The sequence below is a fragment of the Schistosoma haematobium genome, chromosome 6 (genome assembly GCF_000699445.3).
Source record: "Schistosoma haematobium chromosome 6, whole genome shotgun sequence".
In the NCBI taxonomy this organism is placed as follows: Eukaryota; Metazoa; Platyhelminthes; class Trematoda; order Strigeidida; family Schistosomatidae; genus Schistosoma; species Schistosoma haematobium.
Window position 1 is genome coordinate 10,046,242 of NC_067201.1, and position 22,744 is coordinate 10,068,985.

The following is a 22,744-nucleotide window of genomic DNA, read 5'->3' on the forward strand; positions in this document are numbered from 1 at the left end:
TCCTGCGCTACTTATTCATTAATCTAGTAGTAAAGTAAATTCTATGAAAAATAACGAGAAACTAATGGCGTTATTAAAAACAAAGATGTTTCGGTGAAGAGAGCTTTACAGTTGTATTCATAGTTATTTTCCCTACATACAATGGTTCATAGTGAAAATAGAGGGTTGTTGTATCACTAACAGCAATCAGTCAGGACTTAAAGCTATGTAATAGTCAAAGGGTAATACGAATCACCACGTGTGGAAATGACATATCGAACAGGGATTTGGAAGATATTTTTACACTTTAAGAATATGGGAGGATGAAGAACATATAAAAGCATATGTCAAAAAATAACCGACAAAATCTGAAGGGGTGCTAAAGCTATGGTAGCCTAAGAGATTAGACATACAGCTTCGAGGCACAAAGATCCGAATTAAAATGATGAACTCTCAAAGCCGCGGAAATGCACAAGTCCCTTATCCGGCTTCTCTTCAAATTAGTTTGCTTAACCTTGTGAATAATTCTTAATGAGGATTTTCATCGAGACAAATGAGCAGTTACTCAACAGCTGTGCTGATAACGGATTTCCACATATCTTTCAATAACAACCCTGGATAGTGCTCGGATTTGCGTTTGGTAATAGTACTCCATCCGTAGCTAATACAACTATTACATGACTTCGAATTCTGGTTGACTTTTAGTACCTCTGCCAATGACGCCATGTTCATTACACGCAAAAAAACAACCATAAACACGACTGAACAGAATTAATTATATCGTGGAGATTATCATCACTGAAAACGACTTTATTTTGCAAATCTTATCCTTAAATTCAGAGTAATTCTCATTCATTTTCCCAAAGTGGGTAATTTATAGTTTTCTCTACTAACTAGATTTCTATGCAGACCATAGATTATCAAGCAGATGTGGAAAATTGATTTTGCGTAGTTGAACCACACATGTTCCGTTTAAAAGCGATCAAATCCGATTCCCATAGAGTAAGGATAGTACAAGACTAATAAACCATGACTAATCAGTGAGATGAAATTGCTGAAAATTTAGATAGACAATGATATAACTGTAGAACTTTCGATTTCGGAGAAAGTGGACCAAACTACCATAAAACTAGTCAGACATGGTGGAAACTACGTTCGGATCAATGGATGCAAACACAGTCGAGCATCGGTAAAGATACTTCAGTTTCAAATTTCCTCAAAGAGTAGACATATGATCCACTTATTTGTGGTCAAGTCTAAAACTAGCATGTTGAGATTTGAGTGGATAGATACTGCCGTTAATCCTTATGAGATAGATGAGTTGAATGTTATCACTGAGTAATACCTAAGCTTACAAATACTAACCCCCCAATTTTTCATGATGTGAAGATTAATTTTCGAAAAGATATACTATATTCTATAATCTTCTTTTTAATCCTTGAAAAACGATACTATTTGCACTGATTTTTACGAGTTTTATAAAAGCCTCGATGAACCCATCATTTTTATAGTTAAAAACTTGTTGATAATATTCAACTGACTTTATAGAAACCTACAAAACAGAGAGTAACTAAGAAACTCCTATCTGATATTATTTGGTTTATTTGACAAAATACATACAGTAAAGAAACTTCCTAATTAGTCGGAAGTAGTTGACAAGATGTCCAAGACATAGGTTTCATACTACTTACCAATCGTCAGAAGACCTACTTATAATCATGACGGAATTGATAGACCTAATGAGATTCGAAACCCTTGTTATCCAGTCTGCAATCCTAGACTTTACCACTTAGGCATCTGGATTGAGACTGACCTTTTGTAAGACTGAGATAATTACAACTGACTGTAGGAAAAGACCAACAGATGAGTGTGATCTACGTTTAGTCAGTATTAATAAACAATGAGAATAAAACAAAAGGATTTTTGTAAGCAATGATGGATAGTAGCTAGCAGTAAAACCCAGGACGCGCGTCTCATCCTATCTGGGACTCGTCAGCTGGATGTACCTGCATCTCAGAGTTCATGTCCACCGCGGGACTCGAACCCAGTACCACTCGCTCCAAACGCCACCGCGTTATCCACTCAGCTACTGAGTCCTGATAGCCACTTGCTTGTGTAATGGGGTGAGTTTAAATTCACTTGGTATTGTCTGGCTTGTATCTTCCCATTGAGGTTTAAGATTGTTTATTGTTGTTGGCATATGTGCATACTGTGCATATGCCAATAACAGACTGATCAATTGCAGTCTTAAACCTCAATGGGAATATACAAGCCAAACAATACCAAGTGAAAACAAAAGGATCTTCAAAATGATTTTTTGAATGTTCAGTACACGAGATGATTAATTAAGAAGCTAGGTACCGATGTAATATGATCGTGAACAAGGTGATTTCGAATACTGTTAGAAGTACTCTATTAGTAACACCCTACATATCCCATGTTTAAAACAAAGAGAATATTAACCTTTTTCTATTGAAAGAAGCACAACAATACGAAGAAATAGATTTCAATAAGTATTATTTACACAATGTTTAGTCAAATGTCAATTTTCTGCGTCACTACTCTTGTTTTGATTATGTGTTAAAAATTCTAATCCTGTACTTTGATGACGAAGTCTTCTATCGCGTTTAGCTATAGCTCGCCAATCTTGACTCTCCTTCCAATATTTTGCCCATGCACTGATGGAAGTGTGATCTTGTTTAATGGATTCAGGAGTGATATTTATCTCTTCATAATTATCAGATATCTGAAAGATGTAAAATAATAAGACGCTTTGTGAATAAGTTGGCTACAAAAGGATCGTATTAATGTGAACCTAAAACTAAGGTAATTAGGTAGATTGACTAGAGTCATTTAATTTAAAATGAGATAAAATTTACCATAGTAATTTATTCAAATCACATTATGGTCAAGTTTAAGGCCTAAAACGGTGACCAGTATATCTTTGAACCAGAGGGAACATATATTAACACGACAATGAAGATATACCTTTTCACCGTTTTTTTCTTTTGTTATATTATCAAAGTTCAATCTTCCCCATAATTATTGCTTTTACATTATTTCAATTTCATTGCCATTCCCCTTTAAAAAATCATCTCATAGTACTAATGTGGTACGCTAACTTGAGCTAATACACATATGTTTACATTCATATGTTGAACAAAATGCTCGTTGAAGCGCTTAAAAGTGGGAAAATACTCACTTTAGGTTATTTCCAATTGTGCATAACGATTTACAAGTACATCCCGATGCACATAGATTGTGAGAACAGAAAGGCAAGTTAACGTTCGCATAAATGAGCATATTCCTCAAAAATTAAGACTAAGAAGTCAACTTGTATTCCATTGCTCGTCATCTACTTAATAGTGGGAATGATGTTGAGATTTCAAAACGGTTAAGATCTATCTGTATTGCTCATCACTAGACTAACTGAATAAACGTAAAACAACCTCAACTATGTAATCCTAAACTTAGGACCAATTTATTACTAATATCCAATAAAGCTACAAAAACTAATGCTTTATATTGAGTATTATCACAAGTAAGCAGTACAAATCAATCCCAGAATGTAAAATAAACCTGTTCCAAACAATAAATTAAGTTGCAGTTATTACGTATTAAGATTTAGAATTGTACACCACCAACTGAGTAAAGGTCTATTTATTCAGATTTGAATAATAAATATTGTGGAATAGGACTTAGAACTATGATTTATTGGTCGAAAGCATAGAGATTAAACCATTGGGTTACAATTTGATCATTTTTTCTTGACACATATTCTCCATGTCTGAGATTTTTTGCCATCACCAATACTAGTTACTACTTCTACTACACTGGTACTCATCTGAATAATTTCATCAATCTGTGGTGATGTGATCCAGGGATTTGAACCATTGCATAGATGCACAGGATTCTACGTTGCATGTTACTGAATAACAAATTGATCATAGCATTTCTGGATTATCAAGATCTATTTGTTCTCAATGACAATTAGCATACCAAATCTGATGAATCTGCTTCTTCGAATTTAGCATTTAATTCTCCAAGTATCACTGTAATTTTCAATTACAAAATGAACATTAGGTGTTTTGTGGCTTTTTTGAAGACTGTTAAAGGACTGTATGTTTGTTAGTTAAGTCCTCCAAGGGCAAAATATTATTTGTATGCACTAGATCAAAAGGTTGAATACTAGGAAGATATCAACATCATTCATATACCAAAATAATATGACTAAGCAATGTTTACGAGACATTTTCTTTTAAATTACTATTTTCGAATCTTCCCAACTACCGGGGTTACGTCTCTCGGTCTTGAATAATTAAATAACAAATAGCATGATTTCAAAATATCATTTTAGTTTATAGATTAAGCTATCAGGCATACCTGTTATGTGAAGAATGACAATACGATCGAACTGTCTAGAAAATTGTAAGGAATTTCAATTCATTCAAGCTGTACAACAAAACAAGGAGTTTTCATTGAAATCGCGAACCCATTAATGTTAGACCACCACTGAAAACCTAGAAGCACTGAACCACCATACCGGCCAGGTATAGGGCTCTTCAAGAGTGACACTCACAACTCCGCACAAAGGACTCGAACCCAAGACCATCGGTCTTGCACGAGAACGCCACTAATAATAATAACCTTTAGACCACTGAATCAACATCCAGCGGTGTTAATGTCTAGATTCAATCAACTAAAGATATTGCACAACCTTCACCCATTACCTGGTGATGGATACCTCTCTTACACCCAACACGGTTGAACTCCATTCTCACTAAAACTTTGGAACTTTCCTCTCGAAGTTAGTCACTGGTGATCATATGACAATAAGAATTCCACTTATTTGATATCTATGCAAACCAGAGAGATTTTGTCATCTGACCAATTTTTGCATACAGTCAATACACAATAATGAAAATACAAATGATAATAACGTACTAAATTTCTTGGCTCTAAAGTATGAGATTTCTTCCTTATCGCTTTCAATCTTGAATTAATTATTTTAACAAGTTTATCACGTTCCAATCCATAAACATTATTAGGTTTGATAGACGCTGGAATAGCAGTACATACTACATCGTTGGATGACTGTAAATGTTCTGAATCAATTGAAGGAGCATTTACCTAATTCAGTAATGCATGCACAGAAGAAAATCAAGGTAACTTTTTAAATGATAATGAGGAATATAAATTAACAAAAGTAAATTGTACGGTTAATATGTAGCTAACCATGTGAGAAACATAAGTAGTCTCTTTCTATTAAATACGTGAACTGGGCAGCTAAATCGTTAGTTATGGAAATGACTAAGCAAGCGACCATTCACAATGTACTTAAATACTATCGCCTGGAGTCAACCTGACCTCGATGATTTATTATTAATTAGCAAATAATCGATGAAAACTGTGATTTCCCTGTGAGGAGATGGCCTATCCAATAAATATGAGACCATTTGCTTGTATATTCTACAGTGATTGTCCAACAGTCCTTATCCAATAGTTCGATTACCATGTTAGATCACTTTTCCAACTCAATACACTTAGCTTTCTGTGAATTCATTTTATTTCCAGATGTAAAAGAACATAATAAGTGAGAAGCTTAACTACTTTTGAGGACTTTTATGGATATTTAAAACAATGTAAACAGAGATGGGATAAATTTACTACCACAAAGAGTATTTTGTAAGAGAAAAGACCGATGTATATTTAATTTTGTGAAATGTTACAACTTCAGATCACCGATTAATTGGTAAGACTACGGATATTGATGGACAGAAAGATAACATTTTAAAAATATATGGTTTTGCGATTCAGTTATTTATTTTGTTAAGTATTCTTGTTATATCTTTTATCGCACTATTCGACACTAAATTACGCATGAAATGAAAAGGCCAATAGTAATCTAGAATCAGATACACAAAATAACTATTCGCAATGTCATACCACATCACCAAGATGAAGTAAAACTAACAATATGAATAGAAAAGGATTCAAAATAATGTAGTAGCTATGATGAAAAGAATAATATTGGGAATATAGTTCGAGAAAACGGGATGAAAATGTCTGTATGAAGGGATGGTGGAGCCTGAAATCTAGAGTAAGATAGGGAGTGAATGCATCCGCGTCATTGGAATCGATTATGAATCCTAAAACTCAACGTCCCAGCCATTTACCACTACAGTCGCACAAAACACAACCAGGTAGTTTACATCTATCACAACAGGCCAATCGAACGGTCAGTGATTTCATGAACTAATGTCACAGTATCCTCTAGCTGCTTCTACTGGTTTTCTTCCAACTTACTCTTACACCTGCCAACATTTGGCGTTGAAGTAGGTGGTATTTCAATATATGTAACAAGTCGATAAAAGTAATCAACCATACTATTCGGTTTGTTATTTTCGCCTAGTAGCCCACCTCGAACCAAAGGATTGTTCGCGCAATGGTCACCAAATAAGAATATCATCTGTGGATCCTAAGTCGATTATTGAACCTCCTGACAGAAGATAAATTTCTGAAAATGTATATGAATATGCGATTTCTAGAAAATATATAGATAACATTTAGATATGGAGTGGAGCTAAGGTATATGAAACAATGTGCTCAAAAAACTGAATGACGAACTGTTATGTCCTAGCGAAGATTAAATTATGAGTAACTTCTGAGAACTATTAATGGACTAATATATATATTCCTATCGTATAACAGTTCAGCAACTAGATTATGTATATCGATATTCCCCTTATAAGCTTCATTCTGACCTAGAAATAATTATTATACGATATATTATTCTTAAATTATATTCAGTTTATTAATTACCGTCTCCCACGTTCACAGCCACTTTTTGGCTTGATTTTCTACAAATGTTATTCCCTATTTTATGGTGTGATAAGGTCTGTTTGGCTGGTATATAAATATTTAGAAGATCCTGACCATCATTACTACATATCATGCTATGAAAGATTAGCTCGGTTAGTACATATTATCAGTATAGCTAAAAACAAGACCTTATTTTTAGAAAAAAATGTAGTGTGATTCAAACTGGAAATTACTTTTGTAGCCATAGTTGAAAATTACACATACAAATAATCTGTGGCTTCATAACAATATTTAAACAGCTTTCTATTAGTTGAAATAATTAATTACTAAGTCGTAACCAATGTTGGATTTAATTCATTTTTATAATGTTTGTTTGGACCTTCCCATCAATGAGAAGACTCAAACAAACAATACAAAAATGAATTGAAACTTCACCCTATTGCACAAGCTAGTGGTTATCAGAACTCAGTAGCTAAGTGGATAACGTAGGGGTGTTCAAAGCGGACGGTACTACGTTCGAGTCAACTTTGGAATGCACGTACACCAAGTTGAAGAGTTCCATATAGGACGAAACATGTGTCCTGGATTCCACTGCTAGGCACCATCCATCTTTGCTTATAATGTTAGATTGTTAACTTCTTAGTTCTAAGTGAATCTTATCGATTCAATTGCAATGCAACAACCAACCTTAATTATAACTGAACATCCTGAAGATACATCTTTATGACCAATGGGAAGTAGCAAGAAACCCAAGTTTATGGCTTCTTGTCGATTAATCTTCCCAACCGGCTAATATCCTCCATTGCTTACACAGAAAGGATATCAAAGGACTATATCATTTTATCCTGTTTAGTTCCGGTGTTTATACACATATTTAGATTGTGAGACTGAATAATCTATTAGATCAATACAGAACCTTTTAGAGCTGAAGCAATGTGCATGAAAAAAAGTCTATGGTATAAAAATAAAAAACACGTACAATAGAAACACTCACTATACAGGTCTGTTCAGTTATAAAAAACTGAAAAACAGGAATCTTCATCTTTGGATAACCCTTATGCAAAAGTGATCTGTGGAAAAGTAGCCAAGTGCATTTTTCAGTATAAGAATTAGCAAACTACCTTAATTCACTACTTCCACTATTCATATACTGCTGAATATGAAATGCCAATGCGGTGGGTGTTTGCTTTATTGAAGGTTTGTTGGAGCCATCATATACTGGTAGTTTACAGTTGACATCAATTTTAGCATACTTATCTCCAGGTATAAGCTGAAATTTATAGAAAATAGAAAGAATCGATTTAAGGAACAGCGATTCTTGAATATTTCTGTTTGTTATATACATTTTAGATATTACAATGATGAACAGAATGTCAACGTGTGATTTACTTATTTAAACAAATAAACATTGGCGCAACGGGGCACCAAACACATATGCGCCATTCAAAAGCAATGAGTTTGTGAAGAGATAGAGTATGTATAATAAATGAACAACAACGGGCAGAAATTAGTGTACAAGAGTGAAATAATAATAATAATAACAGAAACAGTTCAGTTGGCAAGAATATAACCAGGAAGAATTCTTACAATTAAAGAAGTTGATGAAGAAAGTAAAAGAAGGTCACAGCAGGATCGCCACAGGCTTCTATTCTGAGCCATATCTGATAACGTCTCTATCCACTGTGTTGCACCATCTCTCGGACCCCAGCCAGGGGGTCGTGAAGGACCAACACAAGCCAGTCCTTTGTAGCTTTCCTTCATACCACGACACCATGACATATACTGACCACCTCTCCGCTTCTTCCAACCAGTCCCAGAGTCGGCAAATAATGCACGACATGGAATTCTCTGGGACGACATTCGGAGAACATGTCCAAGCCACCGAAGTCGGTATTTCAAGATGGTGACACCAATTGCATTATCGTCTCTGTGCCCGAACACACGATGCCGAACCTCTGCATTACTAACATGGCGTTGCCACTGGATGTCAGCAATCCTTCGGAGACAACGATGATCGAACATAGATAGTTGTCTAACGTCCTCAACTCGGAGAGGCCAGGTTTCACAAGCATAGAGCAAAACTGCTCTCACCGACGCGTTGTAGATCCGACCTTTCACAGCCAGACTAACATCACGAAGGCGCCAAAGATGGCCCAGATTGGCATAAACCGTTCTGGCTTTCACTATACGTGAATCGATTTCATCACTCACGCCACCACCAGAACTAATACAGCTACCTATATACACGAAATTCTCAACTACTTCTATCTGTTCACCATCCAGAGTGAGTACAAGATTAGAATCCTGCCAGTCTCGTAGAAGTACTTTGCACTTCGGAGGTGCAAAGCACATACCATACCTACGGACATTGATTGCCAACTGATTAAGTGCGGATTGCGTGCCTTGGGCATTATCGCACAGTAAGACAATATCGTCCGCATACTCAAGGTCGAGAAGTCTTTCTCCAAGCAACAAATCCACACCGCCATTACTTACATCCATCAGAGCTGTTTCCAGAATATCATCGATGGCAAAGTTGAAGAGGAATGGTGAGATTGGGCAACCCTGCCTAACCCCACTGCTCGAATGGAACAATGGAGAAAGGTAGTTGTATGCCCTCACTCTGTCTGAAGTGTTTGTATATAGGGCATTTAAGGTGTGAATAAACTTCTCAGGCACACCCTTCTTCAATAGACAATCCCAGAGAACAGTCCTGTTCAACGAATCGAAGGCAGCCCTGATGTCAAGAAACACTAAGATTGTTGGCCTTTGATAAGTATGGCGGTGTTCTAACATTTGGCGGAGGGTGAAGATATGGTCAATACATCCTCGACCAGAACGAAAACCAGCCTACTCCTCGCGAGTCAATCTTTCTCGTGTTTTGGACGGAAGCCAATAGTTTGGACGCAAACGGGAGTAAGCTTATTACCCGATAGTTGTTGTCGAAACGACGTGAACCCTTTTAAAGATAGGAACAACTATCGACTCATTCCATGACGTTAGAACACTCTCTAATTTTCAGACCTTTGTAAACAACTCTGTCAGTTCCCTAACCAGAAAGTCACCATCATCTTTAAAAAGGGTCGGAGGCAAGTCATTTGACCCCGGTGATTTGTAGCGCTTCAAGAGTTGGAATTTCTCGCAGACTTCCGCCTCATTAAATAGACCAGTCGTCACAGGCCATGAAAGGCATGACAGTCTGATCGATGTCACCAGGGCAGCAGACCCGTTGAATCGCTCCTCGAAAAACTCTGCCCATCGTTCAAAACGTCGATAGATGTTAGTGATTCGCATCCCGTCATCTTTGAGGATTGTTTCACTCACATCAGACTTCTTGCTGTCAATGACTCGGATGAGTTGAAAGAGCTTCCAAAGTTTCCAGATTGAGCTGCTACTTCTAACTCGTTGGTACGCCCCGACTACCAGGCTTCTGGGTCCTTGTGCAAGCTTTGTCCAATTCTGTTACGTAACAGTCTTCGTCTGTGGTCGAACTTGCGGTCACCCAGAGTAGACCGACAGGCTTCAACGAGTCGTAACGAGATTGTAGAAACCCTGTGTTTATAAGCGGGATGTAGCGAGAAGCCTCAAGCGACTTTACTAGCTATTTTTATGGCGTTCAATGCTCATCTATACTTTTCAGTGGGATGATAGCTAGCCTTGAACCTAGCTCGGTTTGATATTTAGTTATAACAGAAGCTGTAGCCAATTTACTGACACTGATCCGTTTAGGTTGATGAATTTGTTAGCCACTGAAACGTAAGGCAAGATGAGCGCAAACAAGGGCATGATCAGAGTTCAGATAGGTACTCCAAAAGGAGCGGCAGTCTTGTACACAACCACGTCAACGGTAGCTGGTCGCGATGTGGTCAATCTGAGTCCATGCTTGAGATGCAGAAGGAGGACGCCAGGTGGCACATCGGCGATGACTGTGCAGAAAGTTAGTGCTAGCCAGAAACAGGTTGTGGTCTGTGCACAGTTGCAGTAGACGGTCCCTGTTATCTGTCCTGCGAGCAACAAGTCCCCATCGGCCACCTAAACGACTCTCTTCTGTGCCTAGACGCCCGACCTGAGCATTCAAATCTCCAGCTAGCATTACAATATCATTCGAACGCATTTTCTGTAGAACAGTTAAATGGTGGCAAAACTCATCCTGCAATCTGTCAGAGAGTAGGCGATGACGAAAATACATCATTTCTCACGCCGATTTCGTCTTACTTTGATGGAACTTTCTAATCTAACAGCACATAACCGACTGTTAATGTAGATCCAATCGACTAGTGCTAATTGAGACACCAATGCCAGCAAAATCGGACGAAGTTGCCACAGATATCCCGGATAAACGCACATGAAACAAGCTTTTCGAAGAGACAGATGGAAAGCGAATTTGTAGTACATCACTAGTCTTGAATACGGGTCCCGGATAGAAAACAGACATCGATATTGAGACTTTCTAAAAACACAGTCAACCCCACTTGTTTTCTGATCTGAATTAGTGTGCAAACGTTATAGGAAGCCAGTTTGAATGGTATAAGTGGTTTTAGAAGGACTGTTTCAGTATTCACAGTCGGTGGTAGCATTCGAATTTCGACCAGTAAGTGACTTGAAATACTTCAGATTGGACAGGGTTTCCACCATAGGCGAGCTGCTGTATAAGTTGGAAGATAAAATACACAAAATGAAAATAAAGGAGAATACATAGATGACGTAGTATAGAAGAAATAAAAGCGAATGTTGTCATATGATCGCGAATAAAATTTGTTTGAGAGAGCTTTAAAGCAAGTGAAATTTTTTCCAGTCGTAGTTACAACTGATTTTTGTGAGGGTTGTCATACTCCCCGGGTGCCCAAACCGAAGCGGGTGGTTCCCTTAGGGGGCCACTCCCGGGCCGTTAACCTCGAGGTCTAATCCGCAAGGTAGTGAAGCAACGTCAGGAGATTCAGTCCCATGGTAGCCGGTGACCAAAAATTGGTTCATACGACATTTGTTCCCTCAGGATCCTGGAGCCCATGAGCACCTTCTGTTCAAAAAGATTTGGAAGGAGGAACAAGTGCCGATGGACTGAAAAGAAGGACACCTCACCAAGATTCCAAAGAAAGGAGATCTGAGCAAATGTGAAGACTACAGAGGCATTACACTACTGTCTTTAACAGTGTTGCTGAACCGGATGAAAGATGTAGTAGACGCCTAACTTCGAGATCAACAAGCTGGATTCCGTATGGATCATTCGTGCACAGACCGAATTGCGACACTACGGATCATCGTCGAACAATCAACTGAGTGGAACTCGTCACTGTACATCAACTTCATTGATTATAAAAAGGCATTTGACAGTGTAGATAGGAGGACGTTATGGAAACTTCTTCGACACTACGGAGTTCCTGAGAAGATTGTCAACATTATCCGGAACTCATACGACGGACTACAGTGCAAAGTCGTGCATGGAGGACAGCTGATGGACGCATTCCAAGTAAGGACCGGAGTCAAACAAGGCTGTCTACTCTCTCCCTTCCTCTTTCTTCTGGTGGTCGGCTGGATTATGGAGACCTCGACATTTGAGGGAAAACGCGGCATACAATGGACAGCTCAGAACCCATTAGACGATTTGGACTTCGCAGATGACCTAGCACTCCTATCGCATACACACGAACAGATGCAGATAAAGACAACTCGTGTAGCAGCAGTCTCTGAATCAGTAGGCCTCAACATACACAAGGGGAAAAACAAGGTCCTCAAATACAACACTGAGAACAGCAATCCAATCACTCTTGACGGCGAAACTCTGGAAGATGTAGAATCCTTCACAAACCTGGGAAGCATCATCGATGAACAAGGAGGTTCAGATGCAGACGTAAAGGCGAGGATCGGCAAAGCAAGGGTCGCATTCCTACAATTGAAAAACATATGGAACTCAAAACAACTTTCAACCAATACCAAAGTCAGGATCTTCAGTACCAACGTTAAGGCAGTTCTACTGTACAGAGCTGAAACTTGGGGAACCACAGCAACCACCATCACGAAGGTACAAATATTTATAAATGGTTGTCTACGCAAGATACTCAACACCAATTGGCCGGATACCATCAGCAACAGCCTTCTCTGGGAGAGAACAAACCAGCTTCCAGTTAAAGAGGAAATCAGGAAAAGACGATCGGAATGGATAGGACATACATTACGCAAATCATCAAACTGCATCACAAGGCAAGCCCTAACTTGGAATCCTGAAGGAAGGCGGAAAAGAGGAAGGCCAAAGAACACATTACGTCGGGAAATAAAAGCTGATATGGAAAGGATGAATAACAACTGGAAGGAGCTGAAAAGGATTGCCCAGGACAGGGTTGGATGGCGAATGCTGGTGAGCGGCCTATGCTCCTTCACGAGGAGTAGCAAGCGTAATTAAGTAAGTAAGTAAGTAAATAAGTGGACTATTCATGTCCACCAACCCAGTTAAAGCGACGGACATTCGTTTTTCATTCTCTCAATTTCGTAAAAAAACGCCCCCTTCGTGAAAAGACAGTGAGTAGGACATCCCTAGTAGTGGTTGTATACGTGTGGTCATGTGAGAGCATGAGAGCTGACTCTCCCCATCCTCAACCGTACCATGGCATTTGGGGGGTATATATTTGCTCAATACCTCTGAATTATTCATAATAACAGTACATTTGTGTTGCCTTTAACTAGCTTGTACCTTTTAAGTATATAATGACTGAATTATTAATTTTTTTGGCTTATAGTTTCCGGTGATAGTTATTTAGAATCTAGTTTCCGAAATAAATACCACACCTGTATGCAAAATCTGAGGGCAAAAGTAAAAGTGATTAAATATCATTTAGAACATAAACGAATTTAGATCACTTCCCAGTCAGGGAAACCAAAATTTTCAGTTTAGGGGTTGTGGAGATTGTTAAGTTTTTGATTGAGATCATGAACCGATTGATGCTAGACGTTAACATCATCGGACGCCGGCTCAGTGGTCCAGTAGGTTAAGCGTTCGCGCGCGAGACTGAAGGCCCCGGGTCCAAATCCCGCGGGCGGGGTCGTGGGTGCACACCGCTGAGGAGTCCTACAATAGGATGGAACGCCCATCCAGGTTTCCAATGGTGGTTTAACATCAATCGGTTCATGATCTTATGTTATAATTCTCTCTTACGGTTATAACCCAGCTATTCCTATTGCTTAGTATTGTCGGACACCGATTCACTCGACAAGTTCCCAAATCAGAACACGGTTGAACAGGAAAGAGATTTTATTCCAAATAACAAGGTTAGATGGAAGTAAGAAGCACAATAGGGAAAACGTTAGTATATTTGTGGTTTTCATATGAGAGCATTTCTAGAGTGTTCACTAAGTATTGAATTAGCCAATCAGTGTGCACCAAAGCAATCGTGCATTGAGCATGCTTTAATCCAGTCTATGTCCCGCTAACATCTTAATTTAAAAAAACCAAATTTTTATCACAATTCATTCTTCCTAATTACACTATGATTATTGTTAAATACAGAATTTGAGCCTTGTATTCATGTTTTTCATACGCTGAATTTCTCCGAAGACTCAAACCGTAATCTTATCTGTGAGATGATTACTACTGAGTCACTACTTCTTAACTGCAGAAATGAACGAATGTATATACAATTTTATCCTGAACATCCTATCAATAAAATGGTGGTGTAATATTTCCCATAATTGGTCACTTCCAATATTCACTCTATACTACTATCTTACATTCATTATGCTTACTGACACAGACACCAGTTTAAGCAGAAACTCATACAATTGTAGAACTATCTGTTATCTATCTACGATTCATTAGACCACATGTTTGGGGATTACTCTCAAATGCCCTGGCACGACCGACCCCCAAATTCGTCCCTAGTTAATAGTCTTGCTTCTTTCAACTACTTATTAAGTTGGTTGGTAGATGAAACATGGTACTAGTGATCGGTGTTAATAAACTAAATTGAGGGGGTATAAACTTTAAGTGATCTAGTAAGAAAGCGGCTACAAAATATACAGTATCTCAGTCAGTAGACATAAATTTTCGACAACGGTAGTGATAGATACTGAGGATCCGTAGGATTAGTCATCAACCGTGCGAAACATCGCGCGATCAGTTGTAAGTCTATTGAAAACTATCGGTGTTCCCAAATGTCCCAAGTTCCGTGAGTAGGTAAAAAAGGTTTAAGCACAAAAGCTGATTGCCAAACTGAGCGTTGAAATTATTGGACTGCTAATCAATTGCATGCATTTTGAAGTCCAAGACGGGAAGAAGAATATGTAGTTAGAGAGAACACATTTGTGGAAAAAAGCACATTTATTCACCGACAAAACTAAAACGTTTTAGATAAAAAGCTGGCTTACTTCAACTATATCAAGTGAGGCTGCTTCAGCACCCAGTACTCCTGAACTTAAGACTTCTTTTAAATAACGTTTGCAATGTATCAAGTAACGACTATAGTTGTTATTTACGGCTGAATTTATTCGATTCTATGTGTTTAAAATATTGCTTTTATCGAATTCACAAACCATGGTCCACGCCATGTCTAAGGCCAGATGTACTATGTACAAGGTGACAGGACTGTTGAAACGAAAGTTCTCCGCCACACTGGATAAAGATTTACAAAAGAAACATTGGTTCAAGTTCACAATCCAGTAAACAATGACATTAAGGGTGAAGTTAACAGCTCAGTCAACAAAAATACGAAATAAAATGCAAAGTATACGATGAAACAATTGGAACTATAACAAACACATTTTTAGACTTGGTAATAACGGGCTTATTTTTTGCTTTTAAGTCAAACTTTGACAGTTGGTATTAGTAATTTACTGCTTATATATAATTTAGGTAAGAATAAAAACCATGTACTAGTGAATGAGAATCATCTAAAGTAATAAAAAATATAGAGAACTAAACATCAGCCATTCAATCTTGTAAAATGATATGCGAACAATCCCCCTTTGTATATTACCTTACTGATTCTACATAAACGGTTTATGTGAAAGCATGTCAGATTTGAAGAATGAGACAAAACTCATGGTAGCGGATATCCGCTACCACATATGTGCGCCAGAATATTTCCTGACAAAGTGGTTTTCTCTCGTCGGCCAAATCTCTTGATTTCAAGAAAATTCCAGGGTTCCCCTCAAACTCATAAAATTTTTAGTTTCCCACGGCATTGAATATAAAATGGTGTCTGTTGCAGGATATAAATCCTAAACAATATTTGAACTCAAAAATAGTAATAAAGTTATTGCGTACAAGCGGTAATGTTATAATATATTAATTATAGGCATGATAAAACTATTTTGTAAATAGTTATTGATATTATTTGCATTCATTTTGTTAATTTTTTACAGTCTGTACATTTATCACAAAATGATTGTGCATGTTGTTAAAGTGTATGACCTTGAACACACTTTCTTCTGCTGTGTTACACGCATGTATTTATTTATTATTTATTTATTTGAACACATACATATTTGTACAACAAATCGCCAAATATATATGCGCCACACAAAACAATGAGAATTTAAAGAGAAGGAAAAAGAAAAAAAGGTAAGGAGGGTAAAAAAAAGAACAATAAGGAAGAGATTGGTGTAAGGTAGTGTAGTAATAATAATAGTAATAATGGGGGAACGGAAAGGTACAATCAGACGAAATCCTTCAGTTAAGGAAGATACAAAAACTTTTTATGAAGAAAGTAAAAGAAGGTCACAGCAGGATCGCCACTGGCTTCTATTCTGAGCCAGTGGCTCGGATGAGTTGGAAGAGCTTCCGGTGATTACCAGATGCAGCTGCTGCTTCCAGCTCATTAGCACACTTCGATCACCACGCTTCTCGGTCCTTACGCAAACTTTGCCCAATTTCATTACGTAACATTCTTCGTTTGTGGCCAAACTCACGGTCACCTGGAGTAGACCGACGGGCTTCAATCAGTTGTAAGGAACCTGGAAAAACCCAGTGCTCATAAACGGGACGTTTCGCAAACCCACAACTGACTGTTCCCGCCATTTTCATGGCGTCATGCAATTGCAACCAGCTTGCTAATATCAATCCGTTGATGGTGGTCAGTTCATTGACCACTGAAAAGTAAGGTAAGATTGGCGCAGACCAAAGCATGGTCAGAGTTCAGATAGGTACTCCAAAAGGAGCGGCAGTCTTGTACACAACCACGTCAACGGTAGCTGGTCGCGATGTGGTCAATCTGAGTCCATGCTTGAGATGCAGAAGGAGGACGCCAGGTGGCACATCGGCGATGACTGTGCAGAAAGTTAGTGCTAGCCAGAAACAGGTTGTGGTCTGTGCACAGTTGCAGTAGACGGTCCCTGTTATCTGTCCTGCGAGCAACAAGTCCCCATCGGCCACCTAAACGACTCTCTTCTGTGCCTAGACGCCCGACCTGAGCATTCAAGTCTCCGGCTAGTACTACAATATCTGTCGAACGCACTTTCTGGAGAAGAACAGATAACTGGTGGTAAAACTCATCCTTGATTGCATCCGGGCTGCAATCTGTCGGAGCATAGGCGGAGACGACGAAAAGACATAGTTTCTCACGCCGATTTCTTCTCACTTTGATGGAACTTTCTAATCTAACAGCACATAACCGACTGTTAATGGGGATCCAATCGATTAGTGCTGCCTCAGGTCTAGCGCTTAGTGCGACACCAACGCCAGCAAGACCAGACGATGCCACAGATATCCCGGATAAGCGCACGTAAAACAAGCTTTTCGAAGCGACAGATGGAGAGCGAATTTATAATACTTCACCAGAGTCTTGAATACGGGTCTCGGATAGACAGCAAACATCGATATTAGGACTTTCTAAAGACATAGCCAGCCCTATCTGTTGTCCAACCTGCATAAGTGTGCGAACTTTGAAGGTAGCCAGTTTGAATGGTGCACACGGTTTCAGAAAAACTGCTTCAGTACTCATATTCGGTTGTAACATACAATTGACTCGAGAACGTTTAGATACAGTCAAATTTCAACCATAGACAAGCCGCTGTATAAGTCGAAAAAATAAGTATAGACAGTGTAGGAACAAAAGAGGGTGAATAATGACGTAGTAAATAATAATGATAATAATGATAATAATAATAATAATAATAATAATAATAATGCGAGTCACTTGATTGTTATTTGGAGCGAGAGGAATATTTTTCATAGGTAGACAGTTTATCATGTTTTTGTGTGCGGGCTGAGATACTGCCCGGGTTCCCAAACCGAGGCAGGTTGTTTTCTTAGGAGGCCACTCCCCGAGCCTTTGACCTAAAGGTCTAACCCACAAGGCAGTGGAGCATCGTAAGGAGATGCAGTCCCATGGTAGCCGGTAACCAACGTTTGGTTCATACGCCGTTTGTTCCCGCAGGATACTGGAGCCCATGTGCACCATTGGTTTCGTTTGGAATTCGGTTAAAGCGCCGGACATTCGCTTTTCGTCCTCTCATTTTCGTAAACAACGCCCCCGCCACGAGAAGACAGTGAGTAGGACTTCCCTGGCAGAGGCTGTATACGCGTATACACGCATAGCATAACACGCTGTTATCTGCTAACAAATACACTACTTTACACAGACCTCTTGTTTTCTATTGCTCATGGTTGTGATAACTGGACTCTAAATCATCTACTGTCTACATTTATAGACCGCAGACACATTTACGTTATATTCTACGATTGGCTATATAGCTGGGAGCACAACAATCTTTTTCATATCAGGGATCATATTTCAGGCTCACACTTCTTAGTCGATACAGGAGCTGAAATTAGTGTAATCCCATTAGAGCTCTCACGACGGCGACACACCACATATAGCAATGTGTCACTGCAAGCGGCCAACAAAGCAAACCGTCTTAGACCTCGGACTTAGAAGGCGCTTCACGTGGATCTTCATTGTAGCACAAGTCAAATAGCCGATTCTCGGTGCAGATTTCCTCAGCGCGTACAACCTGTTAGTAGACATGCACAGAAAGCAACTAGCCGACAACAACACACGTCTACATGTGAACGGCATAACTATTAACTATGAAATCCATGGTGTACGAATAATAAAACATATGAGCAAACTTTTCACCGATATCTTGTCGAAATATGCATCACAAAAGTAGATTATCAAAAGGAATGCACCGTACACCATGTACAACATCACATTACTACCGGTCCACCCATCTGCGCTAAGTCGAGGAGACCACCTCCACACAAGCTACAGATCACTAAGCGAGAATTTGAGTATATGATACAACCCAGTATCATCAGACATTCTAGCAGCCCATGGGCTTTGCCGTTACACATGGTCCCCAAGAAAGATCAGGACTGGCGCCCATGAGGAGATTACCGACACTTAAATAATCAAACCATCCCAGACAGATACCCAATCCCACACCTACACGAATTTTCACTAAACCTACATGGAAAGCATGTTTTCTCGAAACTTGATTTTGTAAGAGTATACCATCAAATTCCGATAGCACCAGAAGATATTAAAAAAAACAGCCATTATTACACCTTTTGGTTTGTTTGAGTTCTTAAGAATGCCATTCGGACTAAAAAAAATGCAGCTCATACTTCCCAACGATTTATGGACGAGATTATCAGAGGTTTAGACTTTGTATTCGCCTGTATCGATGATGTTTTAATTGCTAGCTCATCAATTGAAGAGCACGTTTACAGATTCTCTTCGACCGTTTCAAAAAGCATGGCGTTGTAATTAACCCTTGTAAGTGCATATTCGGTGTCCCGGCTTTAGAGTTTCTAGGACATTACATCGACTCACAAGACATTAAACCACTACAGGAAAAAGTAGACGCTATCACCAACTATCCTGAGCCAAATTCAGTAAAATCATTACGCCGATTCATTGGAATGTGCAATTATTGTCGACGTTTCCTAACCAATTGCGCAGAAAAATTACAACCCTCAACAGATTTGCTGAAGCTAAATAAAAAAGAGGTCTAAGATTAAAGACTGCTATCCGTGGGTTTTGATAATTGTTTTGTTGGCCGCTTGCAGTGACACATTGCTATATGTGGTGTGTCGCCGTCGTGAGAGCTCTAATGGGATTACACTAATTTCAGCTCCTGTATCGACTAAGAAGTGTGAGCCTGAAATACGATCCCTGATATGAAAAAAAAACGACTTACCGTGTGGCCAGAAACAGTCGCTGCGATCACTGTCTGGCCGGTCCGTTTCCCTGAGTCGCTTGCTTTATGTTGGGAAGGTACACGGTTGTGTGCTGCGACATGCTTTTGCACCATATTTCTGATGATACCAACAAATTCCAGTTGTCCGCTTAGGTAACCAAAGGTGCTATCCGGAAATGGCCTTTTTTAGACAAGGATCTAGTTGGTCTGGAATGTATCGTTGCAATGGTGGCCTGCAACGATGCCAACTACCTTGTCAGCTGTGAAAACTGTTGTTGGAAGCTGAATGTGTTACACGCATCCTTTTACTGGCAGTTTGTACTTTGCGTGCTGGTAGTCTGAATTCCGAAATAGCATTAACTGAACTTAAAATATTGTCGACAGAATTTGATAATAAGTTAAGGGTATTTACTGGAGGACAGTCCATGTCAATACGTTTGTTGGAGAGTACATAATTTGGAAAATAAACCAATGTGCAAAGTAAAAAAAGTAATATGACAATTAGAATAAACTCGAGGCTCACCAGATAATTGTGGTGGACAAAACAACATACGAACTCAAAGATAGTAATAAAGTTATTGCGTACGAACAGTAATGTCAAAATATATCAGTTATACGTTATAAATGCAATAAAAATAAGGGAATTTACTTAATTCAGCTGGCTTGTGCGTGTTTAGATTGAGTTTGGTACCAGAACCACCAATTATAAATGATTAATGATTCCAGTAAGATTACTGTGCTTCCAGCTATACAGCCAACCGTAGAATATAACGTAAATGTGGCTGTGGTCTATAAATAAGAACAGTAGACGATTTAGAGTTCAGTTACCACAACCACGAGCTATAGAGAACAATAGGTCTATGTTTAGTAGTGTAACACAATAGAAGAAAGTGTGCTCAAGGTCATAAATGTTCAGATGGTTCAAATGGTTGTGGATGGAATAGAAGCTTTCGCTTAACAGGCTTCCGTGTCTAGTAGCAGGGGATCACCGAATCCTCTAGACAGGAACCTAGGTATGTTAACAATAAAAGAAGAAAAAGAAATCGGTAACTCATAGTATGATGCTTTCATTGGTCCTTAAGAATATGTCAAGTTGCCTCTTAAAGGACTCCTGGGAATTCGCTTGGACTAGCTCGTCCGGCAGCGAATTCCAGCATTCGACAACTCCTAAAGAATAGAAGTTGTGTCTACAGTCCGTTCTGCTATGTTGTGTCTCCAGTTTCTGGGTGTTAACCCTTAGGTTAGTGTTGGAAATAAGCTTAAGTAGGTGTTTGAGAGAATGTCCAGGAGTGTTAAGGATACTGTAAGCCGTTAATAGGTCACCTCTAAGACGCCTATACTTTAATGGGTAAAGGTCTAATGGATGGAGGCGCTCTTCATAAGGTTTAAATTTGAGTCCTCGAAAAGATTTCGTGGCTCGCCGTTGGATACGCTCCAAAGTGTCCTTATCCTTTTGGATTAAGTGGGGAAGTACTATGTTTCCGTCCTCTAAATGGGGACGGATGAAACTATTGAAGATTGTGTGGAAAGTTCTTCCGTCAAACTGTCCAAAAATGCACTTCAAATTTACCAGTGCAAGGTTTGCTCGGAAGGCATTTTTGTCACAGTTAGCGTAAGACTTTAAATCGTAGGGCACCAGGACTCCTAAATCTTTTTAGACTTGGGATACTACTAGAGAGGAGTTTCTTAAGTTATAAATGTAGTCTGCGACATATCGCAGATGGACTACTTTACACTTTGAAGTGTTAAAAGTAAGTCATACACTTAATCAACATGTACAATCATTTTGTGTTAAATCTACACAGTGTGAAAATTAACAAAACGAATGCAAATAATATCAAAACTTATTTAAAACATAAGTTTGTCAAACCGATCTCCACAAGCCGACCCCTCAGACGTAATTATCTGGGTGAACATGTGTTTGGTAGAATCACAAGGAATACTGATGCATTAGTAAGGATATTTACACAAATCTTTTAGACTTAAATATATTTGGTACACACTACATACTGACTTGACGATTCAAGGTTGCGTAACCAATTAATTGTGGATCAAAGAGAACCCAATGTCCAATATCTTCATGGTTTTTTAGTATACTAATAAGGGTTTTCCTGAAGGCTCACTGTGTTCTGAGGTGGTTAAAACAAAATTTCCTTCGAAGAAACATTGGAAAGGAGAGAATAAGACAAAAAGTAAGTCGAGCAACAATAGATATGTCTCCGATTCGTCGTAAGGATAGTTGTAGTGGAAATACGCCCAGAATTCAAGCAGGCAGACGAAACTCATTTTTTACATATTTATGAGTGGAAAAGCTCAATTCAAGGTTAAAAATTTCAGACTAATTAAGATTTCACTCATGAAATGATTCATTACGATATTGCTGTCCATTCCATAATCTCACATTAAATGATGTTTGAGCCACGTGACACGTCTTGAGTATTCCTGAATATTATATCCCTAGTAGTGATCTCTTTCAGGTGGTCATTAATTGGACATTTGGACAACTTAAAGAATACTATCGTTGTGTGGCATGCGACTCGATCCTAAAACCTTCGAGCATTGGAGAGCTGATAAGCCATTTCTAACTTGTTGTGTGGCGTCGAGTTGCGGTTGACTATGATCACCATTACAGGAAGACTACGTGCCAGTTAACCGATAACATCCCCTGTAAGCCAAATATCAGAAGGCAGTTGATGGCTGAAGTCGAGATGTATTTGTTGGTGAGCTCGTGATATCGAAATTATACAGAGATCGTGCCAGGTTGCAAGAGTAGTTACTGAGCGTAACCGAATTCGTGCAAGGTCACAGTCAA

At 38.9% G+C, this 22,744-nt stretch overlaps 1 protein-coding gene across 2 annotated transcripts; it reads right to left on the bottom strand.

Annotated features, from left to right (window-relative positions):
- Positions 1–2,101: 2,101 nt before the first annotated feature.
- On the bottom strand, positions 2,102–22,744 carry MS3_00008482 (uncharacterized protein). Of its 2 annotated transcripts, none has more exons than XM_051216822.1 (8): positions 21,947–22,744; positions 20,582–20,721; positions 15,322–15,400; positions 15,157–15,282; positions 7,923–8,071; positions 7,796–7,871; positions 4,924–5,109; positions 2,102–2,725 (listed from the first exon to the last, which is right to left on the bottom strand). In XM_051216822.1, exons 3-8 carry the CDS (start codon positions 15,334–15,336, stop codon positions 2,522–2,524), a joined length of 756 nt encoding a protein of 251 aa, XP_051065437.1. In that variant the 5' UTR covers positions 15,337–15,400; positions 20,582–20,721; positions 21,947–22,744; the 3' UTR covers positions 2,102–2,521. The 2 variants fall into 2 exon arrangements, with proteins under 2 accessions (XP_051065437.1, XP_051065436.1); XM_051216821.1 differs by having other exon boundaries at positions 4,924–6,496; positions 21,943–22,744.